Source organism: Sinocyclocheilus rhinocerous, unplaced genomic scaffold, assembly GCF_001515625.1.
Source record: "Sinocyclocheilus rhinocerous isolate Xijiao unplaced genomic scaffold, SAMN03320098_v1.1 scaffold427, whole genome shotgun sequence".
In the NCBI taxonomy this organism is placed as follows: domain Eukaryota; kingdom Metazoa; phylum Chordata; class Actinopteri; order Cypriniformes; family Cyprinidae; genus Sinocyclocheilus; species Sinocyclocheilus rhinocerous.
Window position 1 is genome coordinate 336,919 of NW_015662011.1, and position 22,416 is coordinate 359,334.

Below are 22,416 nucleotides of genomic sequence, written 5' to 3' on the forward strand. Positions count from 1 at the left end.
ACGCCCACGCAACGGCTGACATGTGACAGCTTGTCAGATATTAAGAGTATATACCGGAAAAGTAAAGACACTCTCTCGCTCTCCATCTCTCCAGTCGAGCAAAAATGGAAGGAATATCTCACACGCTCTTGTCTACAGCCACCTGAGCACATTTATCTCCACTAATACCCTCAAACTACAGAGACAAAGACCTCGCATGTGACCTCACCCTGACACCTGATTCAGACACCCATTACTTACTTTCACTTTAATGATCTTGCTCTTGAAGTTGTTGAGGACGACAATTAAATCATCAGCTTCGGCTGGAGAGTCTGTGCCATCGTGACTGCGACAGGGGAATTAAAATAGTGAAGCGACCAATCAAGTGAAGAGACAGAAGGACATTAAGAGAGACAGACATCTGACACGTTATAATAGGGTACCTGTAAATTTTGTAGATATCATCCGACCTGCCTTTCCGCAGTCTGAGAATCCAAGCTCCTGGGTTTGCTTTTAGTTGGAAATAGCCCTGTTAAAGATGGATCACAATAAGCGACAATGACCTCTAAGGCAATCAGCAATTATTTCCCAGATGAATCTGTGACGTCCACTCACCAGGTTGGCCATGACGATGGTGTCCACTATGACAGGGTCGGAGGCAGTGCCCAGAGTAAACTGCAGCCCACGGGGCGGCTGACCTGTCGTTACGTCAAAACAATGACCCTCCAGTAATAAATATTCCAACTCGTACTCAGCGGCCACGACACTGTCAACCTGCAAATAAGAGGCTATGACTTGAATACTAATGATCACAACAATGAATACCTGCACATGGCTTAATAAAATGTGTAATATAACACAAACAAAAATATTGGGTGTCTGGTCTGTTTTACAATAACTGTGCTTTAAAGAAAACTACTAATGCAAAGTATAGATAGCTTGATATGCATGCAGTAAAAATATATTTAAAACCGTCATACTTAAAATAGTAAAATAACTTTGCAATTTAAAACAACTGTTTTCTATTTTAATATATTTTAAAATGTAATTTATTCCTGTGATGGCAAAGCTGAATTTTCCGCAGCCATTCCTCTAGTCTTCAGTGTCACATGATCCTTCAAAAATCATTTTAATATGCTGATTTGGTGCTTAGGAAATATTTCTTCTTATTATTATTTAGTATATATTTTTTAAGGATTATTTGATAAATATAAAGTACAAAAGAACAGCATCTATTTTAAATAAATAAAATTGTGTGAAATTATAAATATATTTACTGTTATTCTATATTATGTGTATTATTATACACGTTAATCCTTGCTGAATAAAGTATACATTATTTAAAAAAATACAAATAAAAAAAAAACCTAACCACTGACCCATATTTTTTTAACGTTAGTGTAGATATTACTTTTTTGTTTTACTCTTTGTTGACACTGGAACTGTTTACCACAAATCAAATTATAAGGTTCTATTATGGAAAACAAAAATCAATAGAAAGGCTTTAAAGTTGAAAAATAAAAAAAAACATGTTTTTGTTATATCAATAAACTGCCGCAAAAGTCTGATGTATCAAGTAAATGTAAAGTACATGAAAAGTCCATATGTATAAATGACAAGTTTAAAGGTTCTCTAAACAGTTTGAATGAAATTAAGTAACATATCTAACTCTTCACCTTATTTGACCTAGACTTCATGAGTCAATAAGAGTGATGGGGATTCCTACCTCTTCAAGGTAGATGTTATCTAGATCATAGCGTGTGTGGACAGACTCAACCATCCAGCTCTCGGGGGTGTTGAGGTTGAGGGTAAACAACAGCGACTGTGGCATATCCAAGAATTTAGCCATCGGACCAGGAGCAAAGCTGCTATCTGCCATAAATGAAACCTCCGGCTCCAAAACATATCGATAAAAACTGAGTAGAAAAAATGGCTTAGTTTTAACAGAAACATCAAATTATTGTACAAAAATATTACAAGATATTTTAAAACATAAGCTAGCCTAAAACAATAATGTAGCACTTCAGAGTAAATTATGTCTTGTCATGCCCCACGTTATTGCGGCCTGTAAAAAAATTCAAGTAGACAGTGAAATGTGAAGGTGACTCTATGATGGAGCATGTGTTCTCACAGAGACAGTGTCTCTCTTCTAACCTTTTCAGTGGGAGGTCAGAGAGCTTGGACTGGCAGTTCATGAACACTCGCAGGTTGACGTTGACCAGCTGCTTCAACACCTGAGTGGGCACACAGAAAAACAGGAAGTGACTTGATTCAAGGTAGAAACAACCAAATGAACCTGCTCTCAACGACAGCTGGTCTCAGAGATAGAGCCAACAAATGCAGACTGACTGCTGACTGACTGTACCTGTGAAATGTCACGGAGAGGGACCAGATGTCCTGTGATGACTAATGCAGGTATATACACAACATGTAGGACAAGCAGGACATGATTCTGGATCAACATCCATTGGTCAACATTCTTAATAAATAATAATGGCTCTAACATAATCAAGGGGTCAAGGTTTGGCTGGTTAGCATGATCTAGTCCAGCCCCTGCTGGTAGATTCAGTATCTAAACCATCTGGGTCCACATGTCCTACTTTTATAAGTTATGTTAAGTGAAGGTATGCAGAAGTTCTCACCAAAAGGAAGGGTGCCAGTTTCTGAGCATCTCTGGTCACTGGATCCACAACAGCTACAACATCGAAGTACACTTCCTCTTCCTTTGGTCTGATCTTTACAGCGCTGTGAAGAGAAATGGAGAGGAAGTTGACAACTGAATTCTGAGGATTTAGAGATGTCCTGGTATGAGAAGAAGTGACGTACCTGTATCTGTCTTCTGCAAAAGTGTGCTCGATCCTTGCCTCACCTTTGGGTTGGGAGGACAGCAGGGCGTCCACCTTCATCACCAGATCACTAGCTCTAAATCACAATACATACAAAACAAACAAATCGAGGCTAAGACACAAAATCTACTTTATGCAAGTAAATGAATGCAAATGCTTCAAGCTAAACAAGCTCACTTTCACGTGTCGTCGCATTCAAAAATGTCAGAACACCATTCAGCTTGAAAAGAATTATGCTGTGCAACTTAGTTCATTTTTGTTCATCTGTGTAGACATGTTTATAACTAGATAGATGATTAACAATCATTTTATGAGAACAGACATTTGAACACAACCATTGTACCCCACTGAGGGGTGTGAATATTTTCTCTGATTGAATTAATATTATGAACAATAATATTGTGATAAAATTATGGTTAGTTCAGACTTGTTTTTTCACTCTGTCACGCACATTTAAAGGTTGGAGTAAAATATAAATAACATATTAGTTCAAAATGTCCTGCAAAACATGATCAATCAAAATAATAAAATAAATAAAATAAAATAAAAATTGTGTTTTTTTTATGTACTAGCATTTGACTCTAAATATATCTTTTAAAATTACATTTAAATACATTTTAGCTTAATACATTAATTTACCTAAATGTTAATATATAAATAAATATTGTATTGAGATTCAGTGCCACATTGTGTAAATTATTTAAATTAGATTCACAAAAAAATGATGCCACTGGAGATCAGACATTGAAAACGGTGGCAAAAATGGTTTGTTTTTGTATTGTATTTTGTCACTTTTATTGACATATATAACAGAGAGGATAAGAAACCAGATTAAAATCTGTCTCACCCACATGAGCACCATAGCTAACCAAATACACATGTGCTAACCAAAGCCTAGCAAAAGGCAATAATTTGCTCAAACTCTGTCTCACAGAGGCTTGGTGTCAGATTCAAGCGTTGATAAAGACAATGACTGCCTCCTCTATTACACCCAACACTTCAATAATCAGCCCTCTAAAAGTTTACTGAGAGGATAATGAACATGGTGTCACTGTCTCAGTCTGCTCTTCCAGTAAATACACATAAAATGGCACGTTTATTACGTCTCCATCTTCAAGGCAGACCGACACACTTCATTAAGAGGAAGTAATTACTGCAGAGAGTACATGTGATGGTTATGTTTAATGCATTGTAATCCTTCTACAGCTCTGACAGAAGGGCGTTCTGTACTCAAAGTGGTTTATAGCTCAGCTTATGTTATATATACTTGAACATTTGCATCAACCAACTAAAGTGTCTATAACCTGTTGCACAGGATTGGTCTAGCATACCTGTCCTCTACCATGCCCAGCTGTTGAATTTTGGCCTTAATACGCTCCCCTGATGTCTTTAGGATAATGCTTTCCAGAAGCAGGAAATCATCCTGGTTGAAGACCTCCCCTTCTTCCAATGGACCAATGATCTGCAGAGAAAAAGACAAAAAGCAGAATAAGAAGAGCTTTCACGGCATCAGGATTCTTGCTATACAAAATGTCTAACTTACTCTTCCATTACTGATCACAGCTCTCTGGCCCTTCTGCAGTTTGAGGACATCCCGACAATAGGCAGAGTGAGCCAACAGGAAGTTCACATTAGGGGACTCATATGCACTCTTAAACAGAGGAACATCCATGCCCTGTAGGGCAGAAAAATGCAGAAGGATCTGGTTAGATTGGTTCTATATTAAATTCTGCAGTTTAAAAGTGACATTCGCAGCAGCAATAGTGAAATAACCCAGAGCAAATAATCCATCACAACTGTAAATGAATTACAGGAGAGCTTATTTTACCCCGACAGCAAACTCTGCAATGTCACTCCCTCCGTAAAGAGCCTGTGCCGTCTCTTCTTTAGCCATTTTGGTGATGAAGTTTTTGGCATTGTTGGCGGTTTGGGTCTGCATGGCTGCCCATATGGCTCGAGCAATTAGGCTCTTCTCATTAGATGTGTTCTCGCTGGGATTATTGATCACTCCTAATCGTACATTATTACTGGTTTTCTAAAGTAAAAAAAAGACATTAAATCATGATTAGTTTAGACTTGTTTTTCCCACTCTATCACACACATTTAAAGATTAAAGCTGTTATATAAATATAAAGAGTTGTTATAGACAACCTTATAAATAGAATGCTAGGTTTAGTGTTTGAAATATAAATTGTTGTTATTAAGTAAAATTAATATTATAATAATTACATTCATTTTATAAATATTGATATACTAATACTGTAGTGCGATTTGCTACTTTGTGTGAATACATTTAGATTAGATTCACAAACAAGGGTAGTAACAATTTAACGAAATTGCCAGTCAATGTCTTCTATTAATCAGACAGACCGCTGTGGCAAAAAGTTAATTTTATGCACTGCGAACGAGGTTTTATCTTTTACAGCTAACTTTGACGGAACTAGCTCAGTGACATTGTCCTACCATGTGACGTATAGCATCGTACAGCAGCTGTCGTCCCGAGGGCTGGTCAAAGTCTCCCACTACCCAGAAAGTCACTGGACGGATGATGCCATCATCTGCAAGTCAGAGAAGGATAGACACACGGGCTGAAGAAAATTACACAGCCGAGAAATGCTGTTTCCTCATGCAATCTAAAAAGGTGAGTGAAAATGATGTGAGGAACTGAAAGCTTTCTGGCTTGTCTTAGGTTTTAACAGTCAAAAAGGCGAGATGTATCTGAAGAGCACAAGCGGCACACAAAGACAGACAGGCAATTTCAACCTAGATATAAACCTGTAAACGTCTGTAAAAGAAAGATATTACAGGGGGCCACAGGATAGAAAGAGATTCTCTTTCATCCATCAAACACTGACAGTTCTGACAGATGACAAATGCACTGCTGTGCTTAAATCAATAGCAAGCTTCAGAAAACTTCTTCACTTGGTTAAAGGAAAACAACAACAACAACCATAAGAAACTTATCTTAAAACTTGCAGAAACACTCCCTCCGTAAAGAGCCTGTGCCGTCTCTTCTTTAGCCATTTTGGTGATGAAGTTTTTGGCATTGTTGGCGGTTTGGGTCTGCATGGCTGCCCATATGGCTCGAGCAATTAGGCTCTTCTCATTAGATGTGTTCTCGCTGGGATTATTGATCACTCCTAATCGTACATTATTACTGGTTTTCTAAAGTAAAAAAAAAAAAAAAAAAAGGACATCAAATTATGATTAGTTTAGACTTGTTTTTTCCCCACTCTAATCACACACATTTAAAGAATAAAGCTGTTATATAAACAAATATAAATATTTTAGAGTTGCTATAGAAATATTATAAATCACATACTATGTTTAGTGTTTGAAATACCCAATGTTGTTATTAAATAAAATAAAATTTTAAAAAAGTTTTAGATTTAATTGAAATAAAGGCAAAATAAAATATAAATATTAGATGACACAAAACTAAAATTAAAGTGAATTAATAAATAATATAATAGTATCCAATAATAATAATATTATATATATATATATATATATAAGCTTTCTGGCTTGTCTTAGGTTTTAACAGTTAAAAAGGCGAGATGTATCTGAAGAGCACAAGCGGCACACAAAGACAGACAGGCAATTTCAACCTAGATATAAACCTGTAAACGTCTGTAAAAGAAAGATATTACAGGGGACCACAGGATAGAAAGAGAATCTCTTTCATCCATCACACACTGACAGTTCTGACAGATGACAAATGCACAGCTGTGCTTAAATCAATAGCAAGCTTCAGAAAACGTCTTCACTTGGTTAAAGGAAAACAACAACAACAATCATGATACACTAATCTTAAAACTTGCAGACACACTTAAAAATGAATATTCTGGGACATTTACAACTTTAGCTATCAATATCATCAGTGGCATACTGTCAATTACCACAGAAAATAATTTAGAGTTGTCCCTCAGTATATTTTAAACAACAAAAACTCATTCAGAGAAATGCACTTGGTTTATAATGAAAGTCTAGCAGGCCAGAGCATTTAAGAATATGAGGCTTGTATTTCAGTTGAAGCGCCAACATTAAATTTGTCTGAATTATCCTTTTGAGGTTGGACTGCTTTTCTAGATGGACAAAATTCTGATGTAATTTCACTTCTATAGATTACGTCACATCCCTTCATACTTTCATCCTGGTATCCTTGTATCACACATACCGAGCCTAACAGAGGTCCAGCGCATCTTAACCGTTTTCATGTTTGTACTTTTAAAACAGTGGGACAGAAAAATTGACATTTTAAATATTTATAGATATTTATTCAAAGTAGTTGCACACTGACCTGCTAGGCTTCCATTATAAGTGTACTCCTGTAAATGCATTCCCATTTGTGTACACAAACTGAGACAGAGTCAAAGTTAGCCTACTTCCTGTGGTAATCGACAGCATGCCGCAGATGTGGTACACAGACATTAAGTTTTAAATGACCCAGAATATTCCTTCAAGCAACAGAGAGTGTTATGTTAATGATGTCAATGTTGGCGTTTTCTAACAATATTTGCACTCGGGCACTGTATGTTTAGATGAGATCTATGGGAAGTGGGCTGTTAGTTAAGTGAGTATAACAGCTCAATGCAATTACCAGAAGCATCCCTGGTTGACACCCCTGAATGAGAGCATTCAAGAAAAACAAGGAATGAAGAAACACAAATAAAAGCAGACAGATATATTTAGTGGTACACAGACAGTTTTTGGTGTCTAAAGCCAGGTGTACACTAGGATTTTTTGTGTTGCCTGTCAGATTATAAAATGAGACTAGTGAAATTTTGGCTAAAGGACAAATCACTGACAGAATATTCCACTCCCATCACCGCTTTTAAGGGATTGCGGTCTCATGCTAATTTGCCCTGTTTAGTAAATCTGGCGGTAAGACTGCTTATGACAAATATATTTGACAACATCTGAAATTTGATTTGGTTTGCCAAAACTGCAGTGTGCACCTGGCAATTAACGTAAGATGGACAGAACAACGAGAAATGATACACTTCCCACTGGTCCCACAGAGAAACCCTCAATTGTTCATATATCAGCAGGTTGGAGGAATTGCGTTTCTCATGAAGATCAATAGCAGCAATCACCTCACCTTTCTTTGTCATGTAATTCATGCTGTTGGCCACTGCTGCGTTCTTGTCTTTGGTGTCCAGAAAGAGGAAACGTGCATATTCGTCGATAAAATGATTGTCTGAAAAAGAAAAGACTTGTTTTTTTGGAGGTCAGGTGATGGCAAACACTTGGGGAGAAAATGAAAATAAGTTTGTGCTTTGTTCTCTGTTAGAGGTACATTCACATTCATAATTGAATCCAACCAAAGCCATTTCAAATGCAGCTATTTTAAACATGGAGTGCTATTTGAGTTCAAATTGAAATGGGTCTTTTTCTCAGCTTCCTGAAAGACTGCAAATATGCTATTCAAATGCTATTAAAATTCAGTTTCAAATTCCTTGCAAAAACAAAGCAGTTTATGAATATCATTGCCGCAGTCTCATTTGTACGTCTTTGTAAATAAATGGGCTATCAAGAACAAACAAGACATTTAGCACAGAATTCACAATGAGGCAGATATTCATTCCCGAGAGCATGTGAGAGCGTACGTGTTGTATATCTCAAACTAGCTCGTTTACCGGAAGAAAAGCTATTTATGATTCAACAAAAGAAGTGGGGAGCAGCAAAACACTGAAAAAACAATTTGTTATGAACCCAATCAGACAAGAACTCACTGGTGGCAGAAAGGTCCAGATAATTCCTGTTGGTGCTCAGGATTCTGGAATTGATTCGCGGGACCACATTGGGCTGATTCATGATAAAATCCACTACATCATGGTCACTGTTCAGTTCACCCTGAAAAGATCATGAGTCATTTCAAAAGATGACACTGAAAACTGTACTTCAGATAAATGAAAAAAAAAAAATATATAATACTATATATATAGTGTGTGTGTGTGTGTGTGTGTGTTTATTTAATATTTTTTTTTAATATACTGTACACACCTGCAGTATCCCTGCAATATGGACGTGGATTTATGTAATGAGTGTTACTTTCCTTTTTATGTATTGTATTTATTGCAGAATACTAACTGGCAATAACAACTTAATATATATTTACAATAAATGTATCAATTTATCATGCAAGACTACAGAGTGCATGACACCTTAACTATGTGAAACGAGTTCTAAAACTTTACAAAACTATACTACTTCCACTAAAGCTGGACTGGAAGACAGACAGATCTATTTGATGATGGGTTTTAGCTATTTTTTAGGAAGAGTGCAATGATATAATGTGTTACTTTTTAAGCCAAAAAGGACACCATAGAGACTATGGGTGACAGACATGCAATTCTCACCAGGTAGACTGTGCGCTGAAAAAAACTGGTGGTCTCTAGGATCTTGTGCATGACGACTGTCTCAAGTTCATCTGGGTCTAACTGCTCACGTTGTAAAGGCATTCCATTATACAACACCACAGGCAATGGGCCAACACCAGTCTGCTCATAATATGCCTTTCCCTCCTGTGGAGACATAGAAGATATGACCTCAATAAGGGTTATGGGTACTGGGAGACACAAAGAGCTATTAGCACAGGAACCACCTCTGGCTGACAGTTACATCCTTAATCTCAACAGTTGATAAAAAAAACCTCATCCACAATAATCTGTCTCTTTCGGCAAGAATATGACATCTGAGATGGAGTACTGCTGAAATATTCAAAGCACACACATTAGAAAAACAAATCCCTCACTTTTCTGTTGTTGTCGTAGGCAGAGTCAGGCCCCAGGATGCTGCTGATCTCTACATAGGGATATCTCTTCTCCAACACACCCACCACATGTTCCACCTTCAGTTTGCCTCCACTGGGAACTCTGTTAAACATCTGAAAGGCATATCAAAAATTATTTTCTTGAAAAGTTTTTAGGCAAATCTATATCCAGTATGCTCCTAAACACAGACAAAATCCATCACTAAATTGGTGTTGTATGAAGCACTGGTGATGTTGTTGACTTACAGATATGATGGCATCAAAGGACATCTGGCTGTCAACATCGTCAGCGATATAGTTGAAAGCTCGAAGTAAAGCCACACCAGCATCCTGCATCCCATCAACCTCATCAGAATCATTCACCACAAACACCACTCCAATCCTGCAGACAGACGGAAACACAGAAATCATCAGAGAGAGACACAATAACTACACTGACAGGTTACAGAGTTGACCAACCATTCAAGTCTATAATTGCAGGATATATATATATATATACAAAACTGTTTATGGGTGTTAATGCCTTTATTATATATTGAGAGATGCTGAAAAAGTTAAACGAAGGGGTGAGAATGGCACAAGAAACTGACCAGATTTGAACCTGCTTTCCTGCAGGAGCACCATGGCTCCTACGCATTGTGAAACATTAATAATGTTCTTGTAATAATGTTCGGTCTATTTTCAGACTGACCTGAGTGGGATGTTGTTGCTGTAAAACATCTCAGCCACGCTGATCAGCTCTGCCGTGTTCTCATGGGTTGGATCCAGAATCATCACCTGTCAGAATGACACAGACATTTCTGAAATGATCCACAGAATTCAGATCTATATGTGGGGTTTACATTGTGAACTGTTAATGTCTGAAGGAAACTGTCATATTTACACAGCACTTGCAATACTTACCAGATTATGAAAGTTTTTCCGGATCTGTCGAATGACTCCTGGAAAGGTGGGCCGCAGCAGCTCCTGCACATTAGAGGGCCAGGATGCGTATCGGCCATCTGTCTCCAGGTTATTAATCCACTGGAGAAAGAGAAAAAAAAAGGGTTTATTCTCTATTCTCTCTCCCAGAAAACAAAACAAAACAAAAAAAACACATAGCTCACGTTAACAGCAGGGTTGCGGATGTCCACTGCATAGTCAGAGTCTGAGGGCTGAACATTAAGTTTGAGGATGTCGTGGATGTAGGGTGTGTCTATAAGCAGACTACGCAGACCCTCCATGACCCTTGCCTCATTCCTCAACACGTCAAAAACGCTGCAAAAATCACACAATATACAGGGTTGCAGCATGAGAGATCAAAACATCAACAAAACCAAACACATCAAACTTTATGTTACATCATTCACATCATTCAAATGTTTAGGTTTTTTTTTTTTTGGCAAGGATGCATCGAATTGATCAAAAGTAACAGTAAAGACATTTTCAAATTCATTTCACTGCTTCTTTTGAACTTTATTGAACAAAGAATCCTGGGAAAAAAATGTCAACTTTGCCATCACAGGAATAACTTGCATTATAAAATACACTCTCACAGAAAACAATTATTTCAAATTGCATTAATATTGCACAATATTACTGGTTTACTGTATTTTTGATCAAATAAATACACCCTTTGGGAGCATAAGAGACTTCTTCAAAAACATACCAAAAAAAAGTATATATGCCAAACATTTGAACAATAGTGTATAATATAGGTGAATATTAAATGCTATATTATTATTTTAGTTACATTTTTATTATTAAGTCATTATTTTCAGACTTCTGCTAAGTATAAGTAATTATTGTTTATAATGTAATATTTATATTTAATATATAATACATATAGAAAAATAAAAAATCCAGCTGCTTACCTGAAAATATCCTGCACATCCAGGTCAATATGGAGTCCATTGATAAACAGAGCTGAGTCCCCTGGCTGGAGACCTAATGTCCCTTTAAAATACTAGAGGAGACAAAAGAATGTGAGATATTAGGTATGACATATTCACAATTCGCCTTAATGTAACCTCCCAAGCCCTTTGGGTTGCTAATCCCTGGATGAAACATATGTTTCTGTCACTTCATAGAGCAGAACAGAAGTTGAAAGAGATGCTCAATATGATCTATAATTCAAACACACTCTTTTGAGCCTTAGGCCATTCCCACTCTATATATTCATGCTTTTATCCATGGCACTCATGTTTGTTATTCGCTAAAGGCACATGCATTAGAGCGAGGGAGCTCGTTAGAGAACCTTAAAGAGGCTCCATTCGTCACGTTTCTCAGCATGCAATTACAGTGAGGAATGAGAAGCAGGTCCGTTACACGTCCTCATTACAAGAGGCAAGAAACAGCTTTAATCACAGAAAGGAAATGACCGAAACAATGAACGAAGCCACGTATAAACCGCATTCGCCACAATTACTTCATTCATTACCTTTTCAGCGACAAAACAAAAGCGTTTACACACGTTCCAATACGAAAAAAAAAAACAAGCAGAGAGGTGGAGAGGAATGATTCTCCATTCCACTAACAACCAAAACACTTTACAACTGATGTTCTTTCATTTTAAACACAGGTTTTAATATATGGGAAGAGAGAATCATTGTAAGACTTTGTCATGACTTTTTTTGGTGAGTTATGAGGCAAAAAACAAAGACTTGACTGGGCCTCTTATTTGAGTCCATTATCTCAGCGGTGCAGCAAAAAAACTTAGTGAATGAGAATACCTGCTGACGTGACGCCACAGCTTTGAGAAAAGGACTCTAGGAACATGAAAAAAGGACAATGGTAGCCCTCACCTTTTGATTTTCCTCAATCTCCTTCCGGATCTCTGAATTAACAACCGTTTTTGTTATGGACCTTAGAGGGGAGAGAGAAATGTGCGTGGTTATACTGAAAATGATTCATTAGTTCATCATGATGATTCATTATAATCACATTTTGAATGCACAGCCTACTGCAATCTGCATAAAAATGTCTGCGCTGACTGTTTTAATCAACGCTGTTTAACTAGATAGAGATGAGATTGCTTTCACTGACGTCATGCAAGTCTACATTCAGAATCAGACATTTACAAAAAAAATTTATTTATTTATTTATTTTTTTTAAAGAGTCGATGACTCAGAGCTGCAGTTAATTTCTCTGGGCGATACATGACTGCGTATTATGCTCCATGATGTCAATCGGCTGCACCGTCTGGGCCAAATAAAGCATATTATTTTCATCATAACTGCTGACGGCTCGTTTTTTTACCCTTAAAGTGTTAATTAAACCTTGGAAGGCAGTAAAGACTCAAAACATCCAGCTCGGACTAAACTTTCTGATGACTTGAGTGGTCTGCTGCCAGGGTTTCTGAACTGAAAAGCACTTACTACTATAGATCCAATGAGGAATTAATGAATAAACACAGACAAGTGGCTTTTGAAAGTGAAATAATAAACCGTACGCCACATATAAACACGTTATGTCACACATGGTTAAGACAGTGTTTCCAGCATCAATTTAGAGCCTTCGCTGAAAATGAAATGCTGTGCATATTGGCAAAATCTCAGCCATTCAGAACATGTTCATTGTTAAATATACAGTGGAGTAGGATTTAGGACCAATGATATTTTAAAATAAGAATATTTTTTTTGCTTTATCATGTCTGGTTAGGACTCAAGTGTTTGTAATGGACAGGTGGTTATTTACCTGGCTTTGGTTGGGAAGTTCTGGCTCAAATCCCTCATGACATTGAGAGCGTCCACAGAGGGAGCTGCCAGGATACGGGCAGCAGTCTGAAAGCTGAGATCTTGAGGAGAAGGATAAAGAACACAGGTTATTCAAACCTGCATTTCTGCTCCTGAAATATTCAAGATCTAATTTGAAATAGCCATGACCTGTATATGGCATGCCAACTTCTCAGATTCTACATATAATGAATTTGATGTGCCAAAGCACTTTTCCAGTACCATTGGGAATAGTGCGTTCAACTGTGTGTGTGTTGGCTCAGAGGTTTTGCTAAATGTGACTAGTCTCTGATGAGTTTACCTTGATAGAGCAGTAATGAGCTCTGGGCTAGAGGGAGTTGTGTTTGACAAACATGCAAGGCCAGCAGAGCCACAGCTAATTAACAATGTGAAAACGTTCCATTTGCATACCGTCAGAATGAGTATTGAGCTACCCGACTGCTCCTTTAGTCACAGGTAATATAATAATTGAGCTTGAAAGGCCTTGAAGTAGTGGCATTAATGTAAGTGTGCCATTAATGTAAGTGTGCCAAATAATACAAGAGGCTCTGATACCTAAACACTGTAGCACACATCTCTTGTGGACTTCAATATAAACACCTGCAGCCAACAAGCATTTAATTTCAATTTTATAAATGCCAGAAGTTTCACCAGTTCAACAACACTCACCTTGCATCTGCCAGACTTTAAGTGGGGCCATCTCATTGGTGCTCTCAATCAAATGCTTCCGGAGCTCCTTCAGCTGTTCCTTAAGTTCAGGATAAATGGTCCTGACAAATACAACACATGCTATCAAGATATACTGTTATGTAATTTCAAACACAGGGATGCATTTTAGTCAACGGAGAGCAATCTTTAATGTTTATGGAGTTTTAAATTACTTGAGTTTGCCAAACAGAAAGCCCTGGACTTCATCCACAGGATCGTTTTCACCTATTACAGTGGCATTCATATCAGCTCCAGCTGTGAAAAGTGGAGAAAAGATAAATGAGTTTGCTAATTAGACGATAGCTGTATTTAAATTATACTAACTTTCTTTCAAAGCCACAACACAAAGACTTTCGGCTGCAATCATACCTTGAACTTGTGTGTCATCTTTGGCTTTGTACTCTTGGTTTTTGATGGCCAGTTCCACTCCATATCCAGACAGGTGCACTCTACCTTTGCTGGGGTTCTGCATGGGTGACAGAGCATATGGACTTATTCATCTTAAGATGAAAAGATAAAGAGATTCAATACAATGAAAATGATCATTAAAATACTAAAAGGTTTAATTCTCACAGACAGAAAGTGGCGTAAAACGTAAGTGATCAAGCCTTTGTTGGCTTTGGCCAGCATCAGCTGATGGAATCCGGTGAATTCTTTGGTGCCCAGCTCGGCATAAAGTATCACAACCGGTGCATCGGGATTGGCTGAGGGGAATTTGTGATCGCCTTTGAACAGGTAAGGCTTGGGCCTGAAAATGAATAAATAAATACATAATGCAAAAATCATTAAATGCAAACAAAACAATATATAAATAATACAAACAATAAATAAATAAGTGGGGAAAAAAATCTAAAACATTACAAAGTTTTGGTTGTGTTTGTTGACACTGTCAATACTTTAGTTTAAATGTATTTGTATAAGGAAAAGTGTAGGATTTAAGTGTTTTAATGCACTCAAGTGTTTAAGTGTTTTAAGTTTTTAAAAAAAAGTAGTCTCTAATCAAAGGGGATATGAAAACTGCATGCTCAATACATATAATACAACATGAAAAAGCCTCTTTACATAGATTTAGATGTTAGTCTAACTGTTAGACATGCAAAATTCTAAATTGCTAGATTATTGTGCTAAATTATTTATATGTTTATGTGGAGGCATCATAGTTTCAAAAAACATTTAATTACTGAAATTTGAAATGCCTTATTTGCTTTCTGTTTGTGTCCTGATTAGCAACATTTTCATGCATACCCAAGAGAGTACTTATTTAAAAATGGATTTTGTGAGTCACTCCACCAGGCTTACTCACTGGTGGCAAAAGTGCCATTTTTGGGGAACATTGGGAAATGTAAATTAATTCAAAAAAAAAAGTGGATAATGTTTCTTAATGTTGGAGGGGAGGCTACAACAGGTCTTGCTTTTACTCACCGTTCTACGGCATTATCCAGCATGACTTTAAGTCTTTCTGTATCACAAGACGTCTGTCCATGTATATTGAAGAACGCTTTACAGCCAGGTGGAGGAGGCTCATTAGAGGCGATCTACATAAACAAACAGTCCAACAAACAGAGTCAAACATGATTTCTCCAGATTCACTTTGCATTTACATTAAACAGCTGTGGAGAGGTCCTACTCACCTGCTGGAAGGAATGGACGGTGGATGAGTAGGCCCTCAGAGACAAAGCCAACTTCAGCAGGTTTAGCTGGACTGGGCTCAGCAGCACACTGGCTCTCTTCAGGATCAGATCGTAGTATGCCAGATCCGTGTCTGAAATATGGACAACAGTCTGGTAATCTGATTGGCCAACAGCATGTCAAGAGCATCGACACAAATACTGGTGCTATTGGAACTATCTTCATTAACCGCAAGTAACTTGACATTAATTTTTGTTGCATAACATACCACAGCATAAAAGTATACATTATTTTGAAGTGAAAGTGAAATGACATGTGGCCAAGTATGGTGACCCATACTCGGAATTAGTGCTCTGCATTTATCCCATCCAAAGTGCACACACACAGCAGTGAACACACACACAGCAGTGAACACACACACACCGCGTGGGCAGCCATTTTTTGTTGCGGCGCCCGGGGAGCAGTTGGGGGTTCGGTGCCTTGCTCAAGGGCACCTCAGTCGTGGTATTGAGGGTGGGAGAGAGCGCTGTACATTCACTCCCCCCCACCTACAATCCCTGCCGGTACGAGACTCGAACCCGCAACCTTTGGGTTACGAGTCCAACTCTCTAACCATTAGGCCACAACTTCCCCTTTGACTTTTAATATATGATATTCAATACAACAGCGTTTTCTTAAATACAAAGGGTAACAGCTTCGTAAAAATAAGCAAACAAGTTGACAAGCCTCAGCATGTCTAAAAGGTGAAAGTAAAAGATGGGATTCAGATCAAATTATTACCATCATGGTCACTTTCAATATTTTGATTGGCTTCCACAAAGTCCCAGAATTTGTCCTGACTCTCTTCAGCAAGGAACTCACTGTAGAACAGTATAAAGGCATCTTTTATTATTAGTAAAGTGTAGCATAAAACTATATATTAAACATGCTGTCATCATCGTGTGTTCAAGGCAAGCTAACCTGGCCTCCAGCAGGAGTGGTGTAGAGGGCCATTTAGTGGTCAGTGTTGTTGTGACAGCTTTTGAGTCCCTACTGAAACATTGGACAGAGCCCAGAGCCAGCAGTGCAGCACACAACATCCACATTTTCCCACAAAAGCCTGAGAAAATAAAACAGTTTAGTCTCTGCTTGAGGACGGGACTCACTGGTAATGGTACACCACTAATTCTAAAAAAGCTGGAGTGGTTAAACCATAGCTATATATAGGTTAAACATTTCAAAAAGAAAGTGAAACAAACGTTGAAACTGTCCTCTTTTTATCTACATCAAATTAGAACAAACTGACATAAAATAATTGCAAATTATAACCATAAAACGCGTAAATATATATTACACAGGTGATCAGACAGTCTTCATACGTTTCTGCATTGTTTGTATTTGTCTTCATTTGACAGCTTGAAGAGGACAGCGCGACCTGACTCTCAGCCAATCAGAGCACTCATCGTGGACATTAAGATTAGCTTCATCCAATCAGCGTTCTCGTCGAGCAGGAGTTCCGGGTTCTTATTAACTTCCTGCATTATAACAAAATCTTTCAAAGCATATTTTAGGAGGATGAATTAATTTTTTATGGCATCTAACTGGCACTCAGACCGAATTTAAATGCACTAAGTAAAAACAAGTAGTATATGTCTTATATAACGTTAATCATAATGCGAAGGATTGGAATTCGATTTTTACAGGTAATGAGAATGAGATGCGACTGAATTCAAATACTCTTAGAACACAATAACCAGAAAATTATCTAAAAAGAAGAATCCAGCGTTTATATGAGCTCACTTCTCTGTGTAGCGCATTTGCAGTCCTTATAACTATGCAAGGATGACTAATCACAAACATTTGCTTCATCCCAGTGGCTAAATGCATTAAGTGACGTATTCATACACACTATCATTGAAATAAATGCAACGCGACAGAATTATGCTGAGAATAAAGTAAGCAACCATACCAGCACCGGCTTCTAAGTCTGCTTCGTGGGTTGACATGTTTGCACGGTATAAGTGTAGTCCATCCCACGGTTCGTGTGTAGGCTCTGCTCTTTGTGCCTTTCCAGAAATATAGCTTGAAGTATACGCAAAATCACATATAATATTATAAGCGCCGCATTAACAACAGCATTACTAAAAAAGAATATCGCATTGATTATAAAATGTCAGGAATTTGATTAAAGACAACAACATAATGCAATGTTTTTACAGGCTATGTGTTAGACAGCTAATTGGTCATAGTTCGCCATTTTGGCTCAAGAAGAGCACGCAGGAGCTTTTCACTCAGATTTTAAAGGGAAAGAATGGAAACTGGATTTGTTGTGATAATGCGATCTGACTGCAAGATCTTTCTGGGTTTTTTTTTTTGGTTTTTTTTTCATAGCACTACTGAGTATGATGCCTGTTTTTATGTTGCTTCTATTTTGAATTTTTTTTTTACAGCGACCTCAGTGTAATACATTTCTATAGGTAAGCCATATATGGTGTTTATTGTCTTTGGGTAGATTCCATGAATATTCAAGCTTATATTTGCTTAATTTGTGTAAAATTATTTTCAAAAATATACTGTAAATTTATTTTTAAATTAACTTTTTTTGTCAATTAGCCTACACATTTAGCCAACTGTAAATTGTACCCATGTACTGTTTCTACTGAACACATTATGTGGTAGAACAGAGTTACACTTACATTGTATCTTTTATAACGGAAAAGTAATCTCATTAATAGACAGTTCGTTCCATTAAATTACAAAATCGGGATCTGCCATGTAACTCATTAACTTTAACACACCTAAATGACAAGTAGTAGGCCTAACTCAATGTCCCATGGTAATATTTAGCCTAAACATAGGGGTTGAATGAGTTGGTTTCACCTATAATTGACCCCTTTAATTTCCCACCACTGCATGGCACATTCAAACCAGGACAATAAAGAGAAGCTATAATTCAAACAATGATGCTTAATATATAATGGATTTTGATCTTCATTTAAAAAAGATAGGGCTTTATGTTTTCAATCCACTCAGTTGCAAACTTTTAAAATTGGCATGTTTGGTTTTATGAAGTAACACAAGACTCTCATTGTGAATATTTGATTCTCAATCATCTTGTCAGAGGAAATATCCATCTAGACTTTAATATGATACGTTGCCCTCTTGGGATTCATAAAGTTGTATTTTACATCTTTATCTTGCGTTACAGATGATGCTTTCAGGCTGTTAACAAAAATCGGAAACTTTAATTGGGAAGATTTTTTATTACCAGAATTCTACTACATCAAACAAAAGACTAATTGCACAGCATCATGAGACATGGCTGCCAAGCCTTAGGCTATTCTCTTTTTATTATTTGCCTATTTTTCCTGTTTCTATCAGCATGAGAATTAAACAGCCTGCAGAGATGCTCTGATACTGCGAAATAGTTCAATGCCACTGCTGGGTCAGATGTCAAAATCCATGCTCTGTTTATCAATATTGGACATGATTGGACACCCTGGATCTGTTTGGCTATTAACACCCAAGCTCAAACTGACAAGGGCATGCTTGATGTTTCAGCCGGATATTTATACATGCTTCCATTGGCCTTTCTTGTGGTAGAGCCACACAACCTGTGACGGTGTGGCAGAAATTGCATGCTCCGGCATCGAATTAAACTGTAGATCAAGTGTGACAGGTCGAAGTGCGCTTCTGAGGGGACAGGAAGCCCTGGGTGCTTTATGGGGTCAAGGTGGCTCCATTATGCATTAGCCTGTGGACAGAAAAGAGAAAATTCTAGTGCAAAGCCGCCCTCCTCTTGCCACAGTGGCTGTTAACCTTTCCGCCGGAGCGCCTACCTTTTATATCCGAGGGGGGCTGCTCATAAATATCAATTACCCTGATTAGGAGGCGATTTGCAGAAGTCCTTCAAAGCCAACAATGAGAGAAAATGACAGCATGCTTGATTGATACAGAACTGAGTTTAATATTCTGTGCGACTGTAAAATTTCAGAGAACGATCCAGAAAATTAATGTCGACTCTCGCCGCTAAATTCCTCAGGAAGTGCTGTGGAGAAACACTTGAGAAACAGTTTTCGAGAGGAATAACAATCGAGTTTGAAAGCTTTTCGAGGATGTGACATCATGTTTCCATGGCACTGACTTATATTTCCCGGAGCTAAATGATATATCTCACCTTTAAAAGTCAAGTAAGGACCACACACATAAAAGGTGAAATGGCCACGTCAGTTCCACATCATCCCCTCTGTGCATTCAAATCAGCCATAAGCTAAGAAGCGAAGAGCACTCGTAGCGTAAATTACAGCGGCAATTGATGACTATAATGATTATAGATCAGTGCCACTAAAACCTCATTTACTCTGAGTTTTGAATCAAGTCCTTTGAGCTGAATTTTGTGATACAATCAGGCAGGAACCGCTTTAGATGTTGAGAGGGATGTGCTGTTGCCCCCTCAGTATTCAAATATTTAGTATTCAACCGATCAGAGTTATTATTATTAACTAAAACCATTAAAAAAAAACTTTCGTGAAATAAAATGAACATTAACTCAATATATGAATATATAATCGATATAAATAAAATGTATATAAAAATGTTAACATATTTTCATATTTTATTTCACCTAGGCGACAAGGCAAAACTTTCAATTAAAAGTTAAAATCCTAAAATAACTACTAAATAATTTAATCTAAAATGTGTGTGCATGTGTGTGTGTGTATGTATATGTATATATATATATATATATATATATGTGTGTGTGTGTGTGTGTGCGTGCATTGTTTTTTAGTTAAAATAAAATTTTGTTTTTTAGTTATTAACTAAATCTAATAAACTATGTAGGTACTAATAAATTACTAATAAACACACACACACATGAAATGACTAATAAAAATTAGAAAACACACAAAATTATTAAAATGTAACTAAAATGAAAAAAATAAAATAAAAACAAAATCTAATTAAAATACTAACAAAAACTATAATATATCAATGTTACTAAAATAACACTGCAACATATAGATAGATAGATAGATAGATAGATAGATAGTGCTTGAAAGGACAGTTCAACAAAAACAAAGTTTTTCCATCATGTATATTCACTCAAACCTGTATGACTTTTTTCTTCTTTGGAATGTAAAAGAAACGTTTAAAGGGGGTCTGAAACAATATTGGACCCTACTGGCTTTCATTATAAGTGACAAAATGTGTTCCACAGAAGAAAGAAAGTCAAGTTTGGAACAAGGTGCAGGTAAGTAAATTTCATTTTTGAGTGAACTATCACTTTAAAATTACTGGTCCACTCCAGTCCTGAAAATATGGAAACATGCTTGAATAATTTTGGTCTCTTTTTGTTTTAATGAAGTCAAAAAGCTGCTGAGGCCAATGGTTAATTGTTAAGCTCAAAACAAAAGTATGTTGTAGCCCTTCGTCATCTATAGGTTCAATACTTATTGTGCAGAGCTATAGAAATTCTCCTAATTCTTCTCCCAGCGACTTCATCTTTTCTCTATATACTGTATTTGTCATACTGGGAATTCTTATTATATCCTGGCAGAACAATGGCCTGGGTGCAAGTGATTCTCGGCGTGGCTCTTGTCCAAGAGACACAGTGTGGCAATTCATTACCCCTGCAGAACTCAGAGGAGCCGGAGTGATTACCCCCATCCATTTCAGACAATAATGGCTGCTGATACGCTGCTTCTCTGCCGTTCAATTCAACAGGACAAAGAAGCGTGTCTTGATATCCGTGCCAGGAGGTATTTTGTAATTACCAGGGAGAGCGCTCTCGTCTGAGTCAGCCGCTTCTGCAGCGTAGCCTGGGCTTCAGCGGCTGATGTCTGCTGTGTGTGTGTGTGTGTGTGTGATGCTGTCTGTCAGCTTTCTGTTTGAGCTCACGACAGCGCTGGTGTATGTGTGTGTGTGTGTGGGGTCGAAGGGTCATTCCTGCTGTGCATTTTCATGTATCCATCATTTTTGACTTGGTATATTGAACTGTCAATATTTAAAAAATGGAAATCACATTAGTTGCATATGATCACAATATCAGAATTCCACTTAAAAGTTTAAGATCGGTAATATTAAGTTTTTCAAAAGAAGTCTCTTATGCACAAGCTAAATTGTATTTTAATACAGTAATACTGTGAAATATTATTAGAATTTCAAATAACTGTTTTCTATCTTAATATATTTTAAAATGTAATTAATTCCTGTCATGGCAAAGTTTAATTTTCAGCATCCATTACCCTAGTCTTTTGTGTCACATGAGCCTTTAAAAATCACTTTTATTGTCAGTTTTGATAAATGCAATGTATCCTTGTATATATATATATTTGGTATATGTATACCAAACCTTCGAACGGTATATATACACACATATTAATGGAGTTTGAATGAACATTGCCAATTTTCCATGTTAAACAACCACAAAAATGGCAATTAATTAGAAAGAAAATAATATATTTATACAATACATACATATACATTTTCATTTCTTTAATCAAAAGGTCTTCTTGGGAAAATTGTTTTAATTCATAATAATTAAACAGGTTTTTAATGTGTCATCAGGAAGTGACAGTTTATGCTAATTATTAGCAATGCATTTTATTCAACTCTATATGAAATCAATCCAGACATATATTATTATATGGGGAAACAGAGGAAAGCATAATAATCATACTCACGAATTCTCAAGTTATTGTACTTTGGCATTTAACCTGGGGTAGTTCCACATTTTTCAAGATGGCCATCTTTTGACATACTTTGTGCCTTTGCACACACAGGGCTG

At 37.1% G+C, this 22,416-nt stretch overlaps 1 protein-coding gene across 2 annotated transcripts in view; it reads right to left on the reverse strand.

Moving 5' to 3' along the window:
• LOC107727334 (UDP-glucose:glycoprotein glucosyltransferase 1-like) overlaps nt 1-17,647 on the reverse strand; it is a 28,383-nt gene extending 10,736 nt beyond the window's left edge. Inside the window, exons 1-31 of one of the 2 annotated variants that reach the window (XM_016537179.1) lie at nt 17,599-17,647; nt 16,611-16,749; nt 16,431-16,510; nt 15,653-15,783; nt 15,444-15,556; nt 14,595-14,769; nt 14,391-14,487; nt 14,195-14,276; nt 13,983-14,083; nt 13,276-13,375; nt 12,384-12,444; nt 11,454-11,545; nt 10,707-10,857; nt 10,504-10,623; nt 10,292-10,377; nt 9,847-9,982; nt 9,583-9,714; nt 9,188-9,352; nt 8,561-8,681; nt 7,927-8,025; nt 5,289-5,383; nt 4,654-4,860; nt 4,369-4,500; nt 4,157-4,287; nt 2,806-2,901; nt 2,622-2,724; nt 2,134-2,213; nt 1,706-1,895; nt 595-753; nt 423-508; nt 241-325 (exon numbers count right to left, since the gene is read on the reverse strand). In XM_016537179.1, the coding sequence (XP_016392665.1) occupies nt 241-325; nt 423-508; nt 595-753; nt 1,706-1,895; nt 2,134-2,213; nt 2,622-2,724; nt 2,806-2,901; nt 4,157-4,287; nt 4,369-4,500; nt 4,654-4,860; nt 5,289-5,383; nt 7,927-8,025; nt 8,561-8,681; nt 9,188-9,352; nt 9,583-9,714; nt 9,847-9,982; nt 10,292-10,377; nt 10,504-10,623; nt 10,707-10,857; nt 11,454-11,545; nt 12,384-12,444; nt 13,276-13,375; nt 13,983-14,083; nt 14,195-14,276; nt 14,391-14,487; nt 14,595-14,769; nt 15,444-15,556; nt 15,653-15,783; nt 16,431-16,510; nt 16,611-16,749; nt 17,599-17,635 (3,582 nt within the window). In that variant the 5' untranslated portion in view covers nt 17,636-17,647. Of the gene's footprint in view, nt 1-240; nt 326-422; nt 509-594; nt 754-1,705; nt 1,896-2,133; nt 2,214-2,621; nt 2,725-2,805; nt 2,902-4,156; nt 4,288-4,368; nt 4,501-4,653; nt 4,861-5,288; nt 5,384-7,926; nt 8,026-8,560; nt 8,682-9,187; nt 9,353-9,582; nt 9,715-9,846; nt 9,983-10,291; nt 10,378-10,503; nt 10,624-10,706; nt 10,858-11,453; nt 11,546-12,383; nt 12,445-13,275; nt 13,376-13,982; nt 14,084-14,194; nt 14,277-14,390; nt 14,488-14,594; nt 14,770-15,443; nt 15,557-15,652; nt 15,784-16,430; nt 16,511-16,610; nt 16,750-16,983; nt 17,003-17,598 lie in introns of those variants that run through there. The other variant, XM_016537178.1, reaches the window with a different exon arrangement.
• Nucleotides 17,648-22,416: the final 4,769 nt, after the last annotated feature.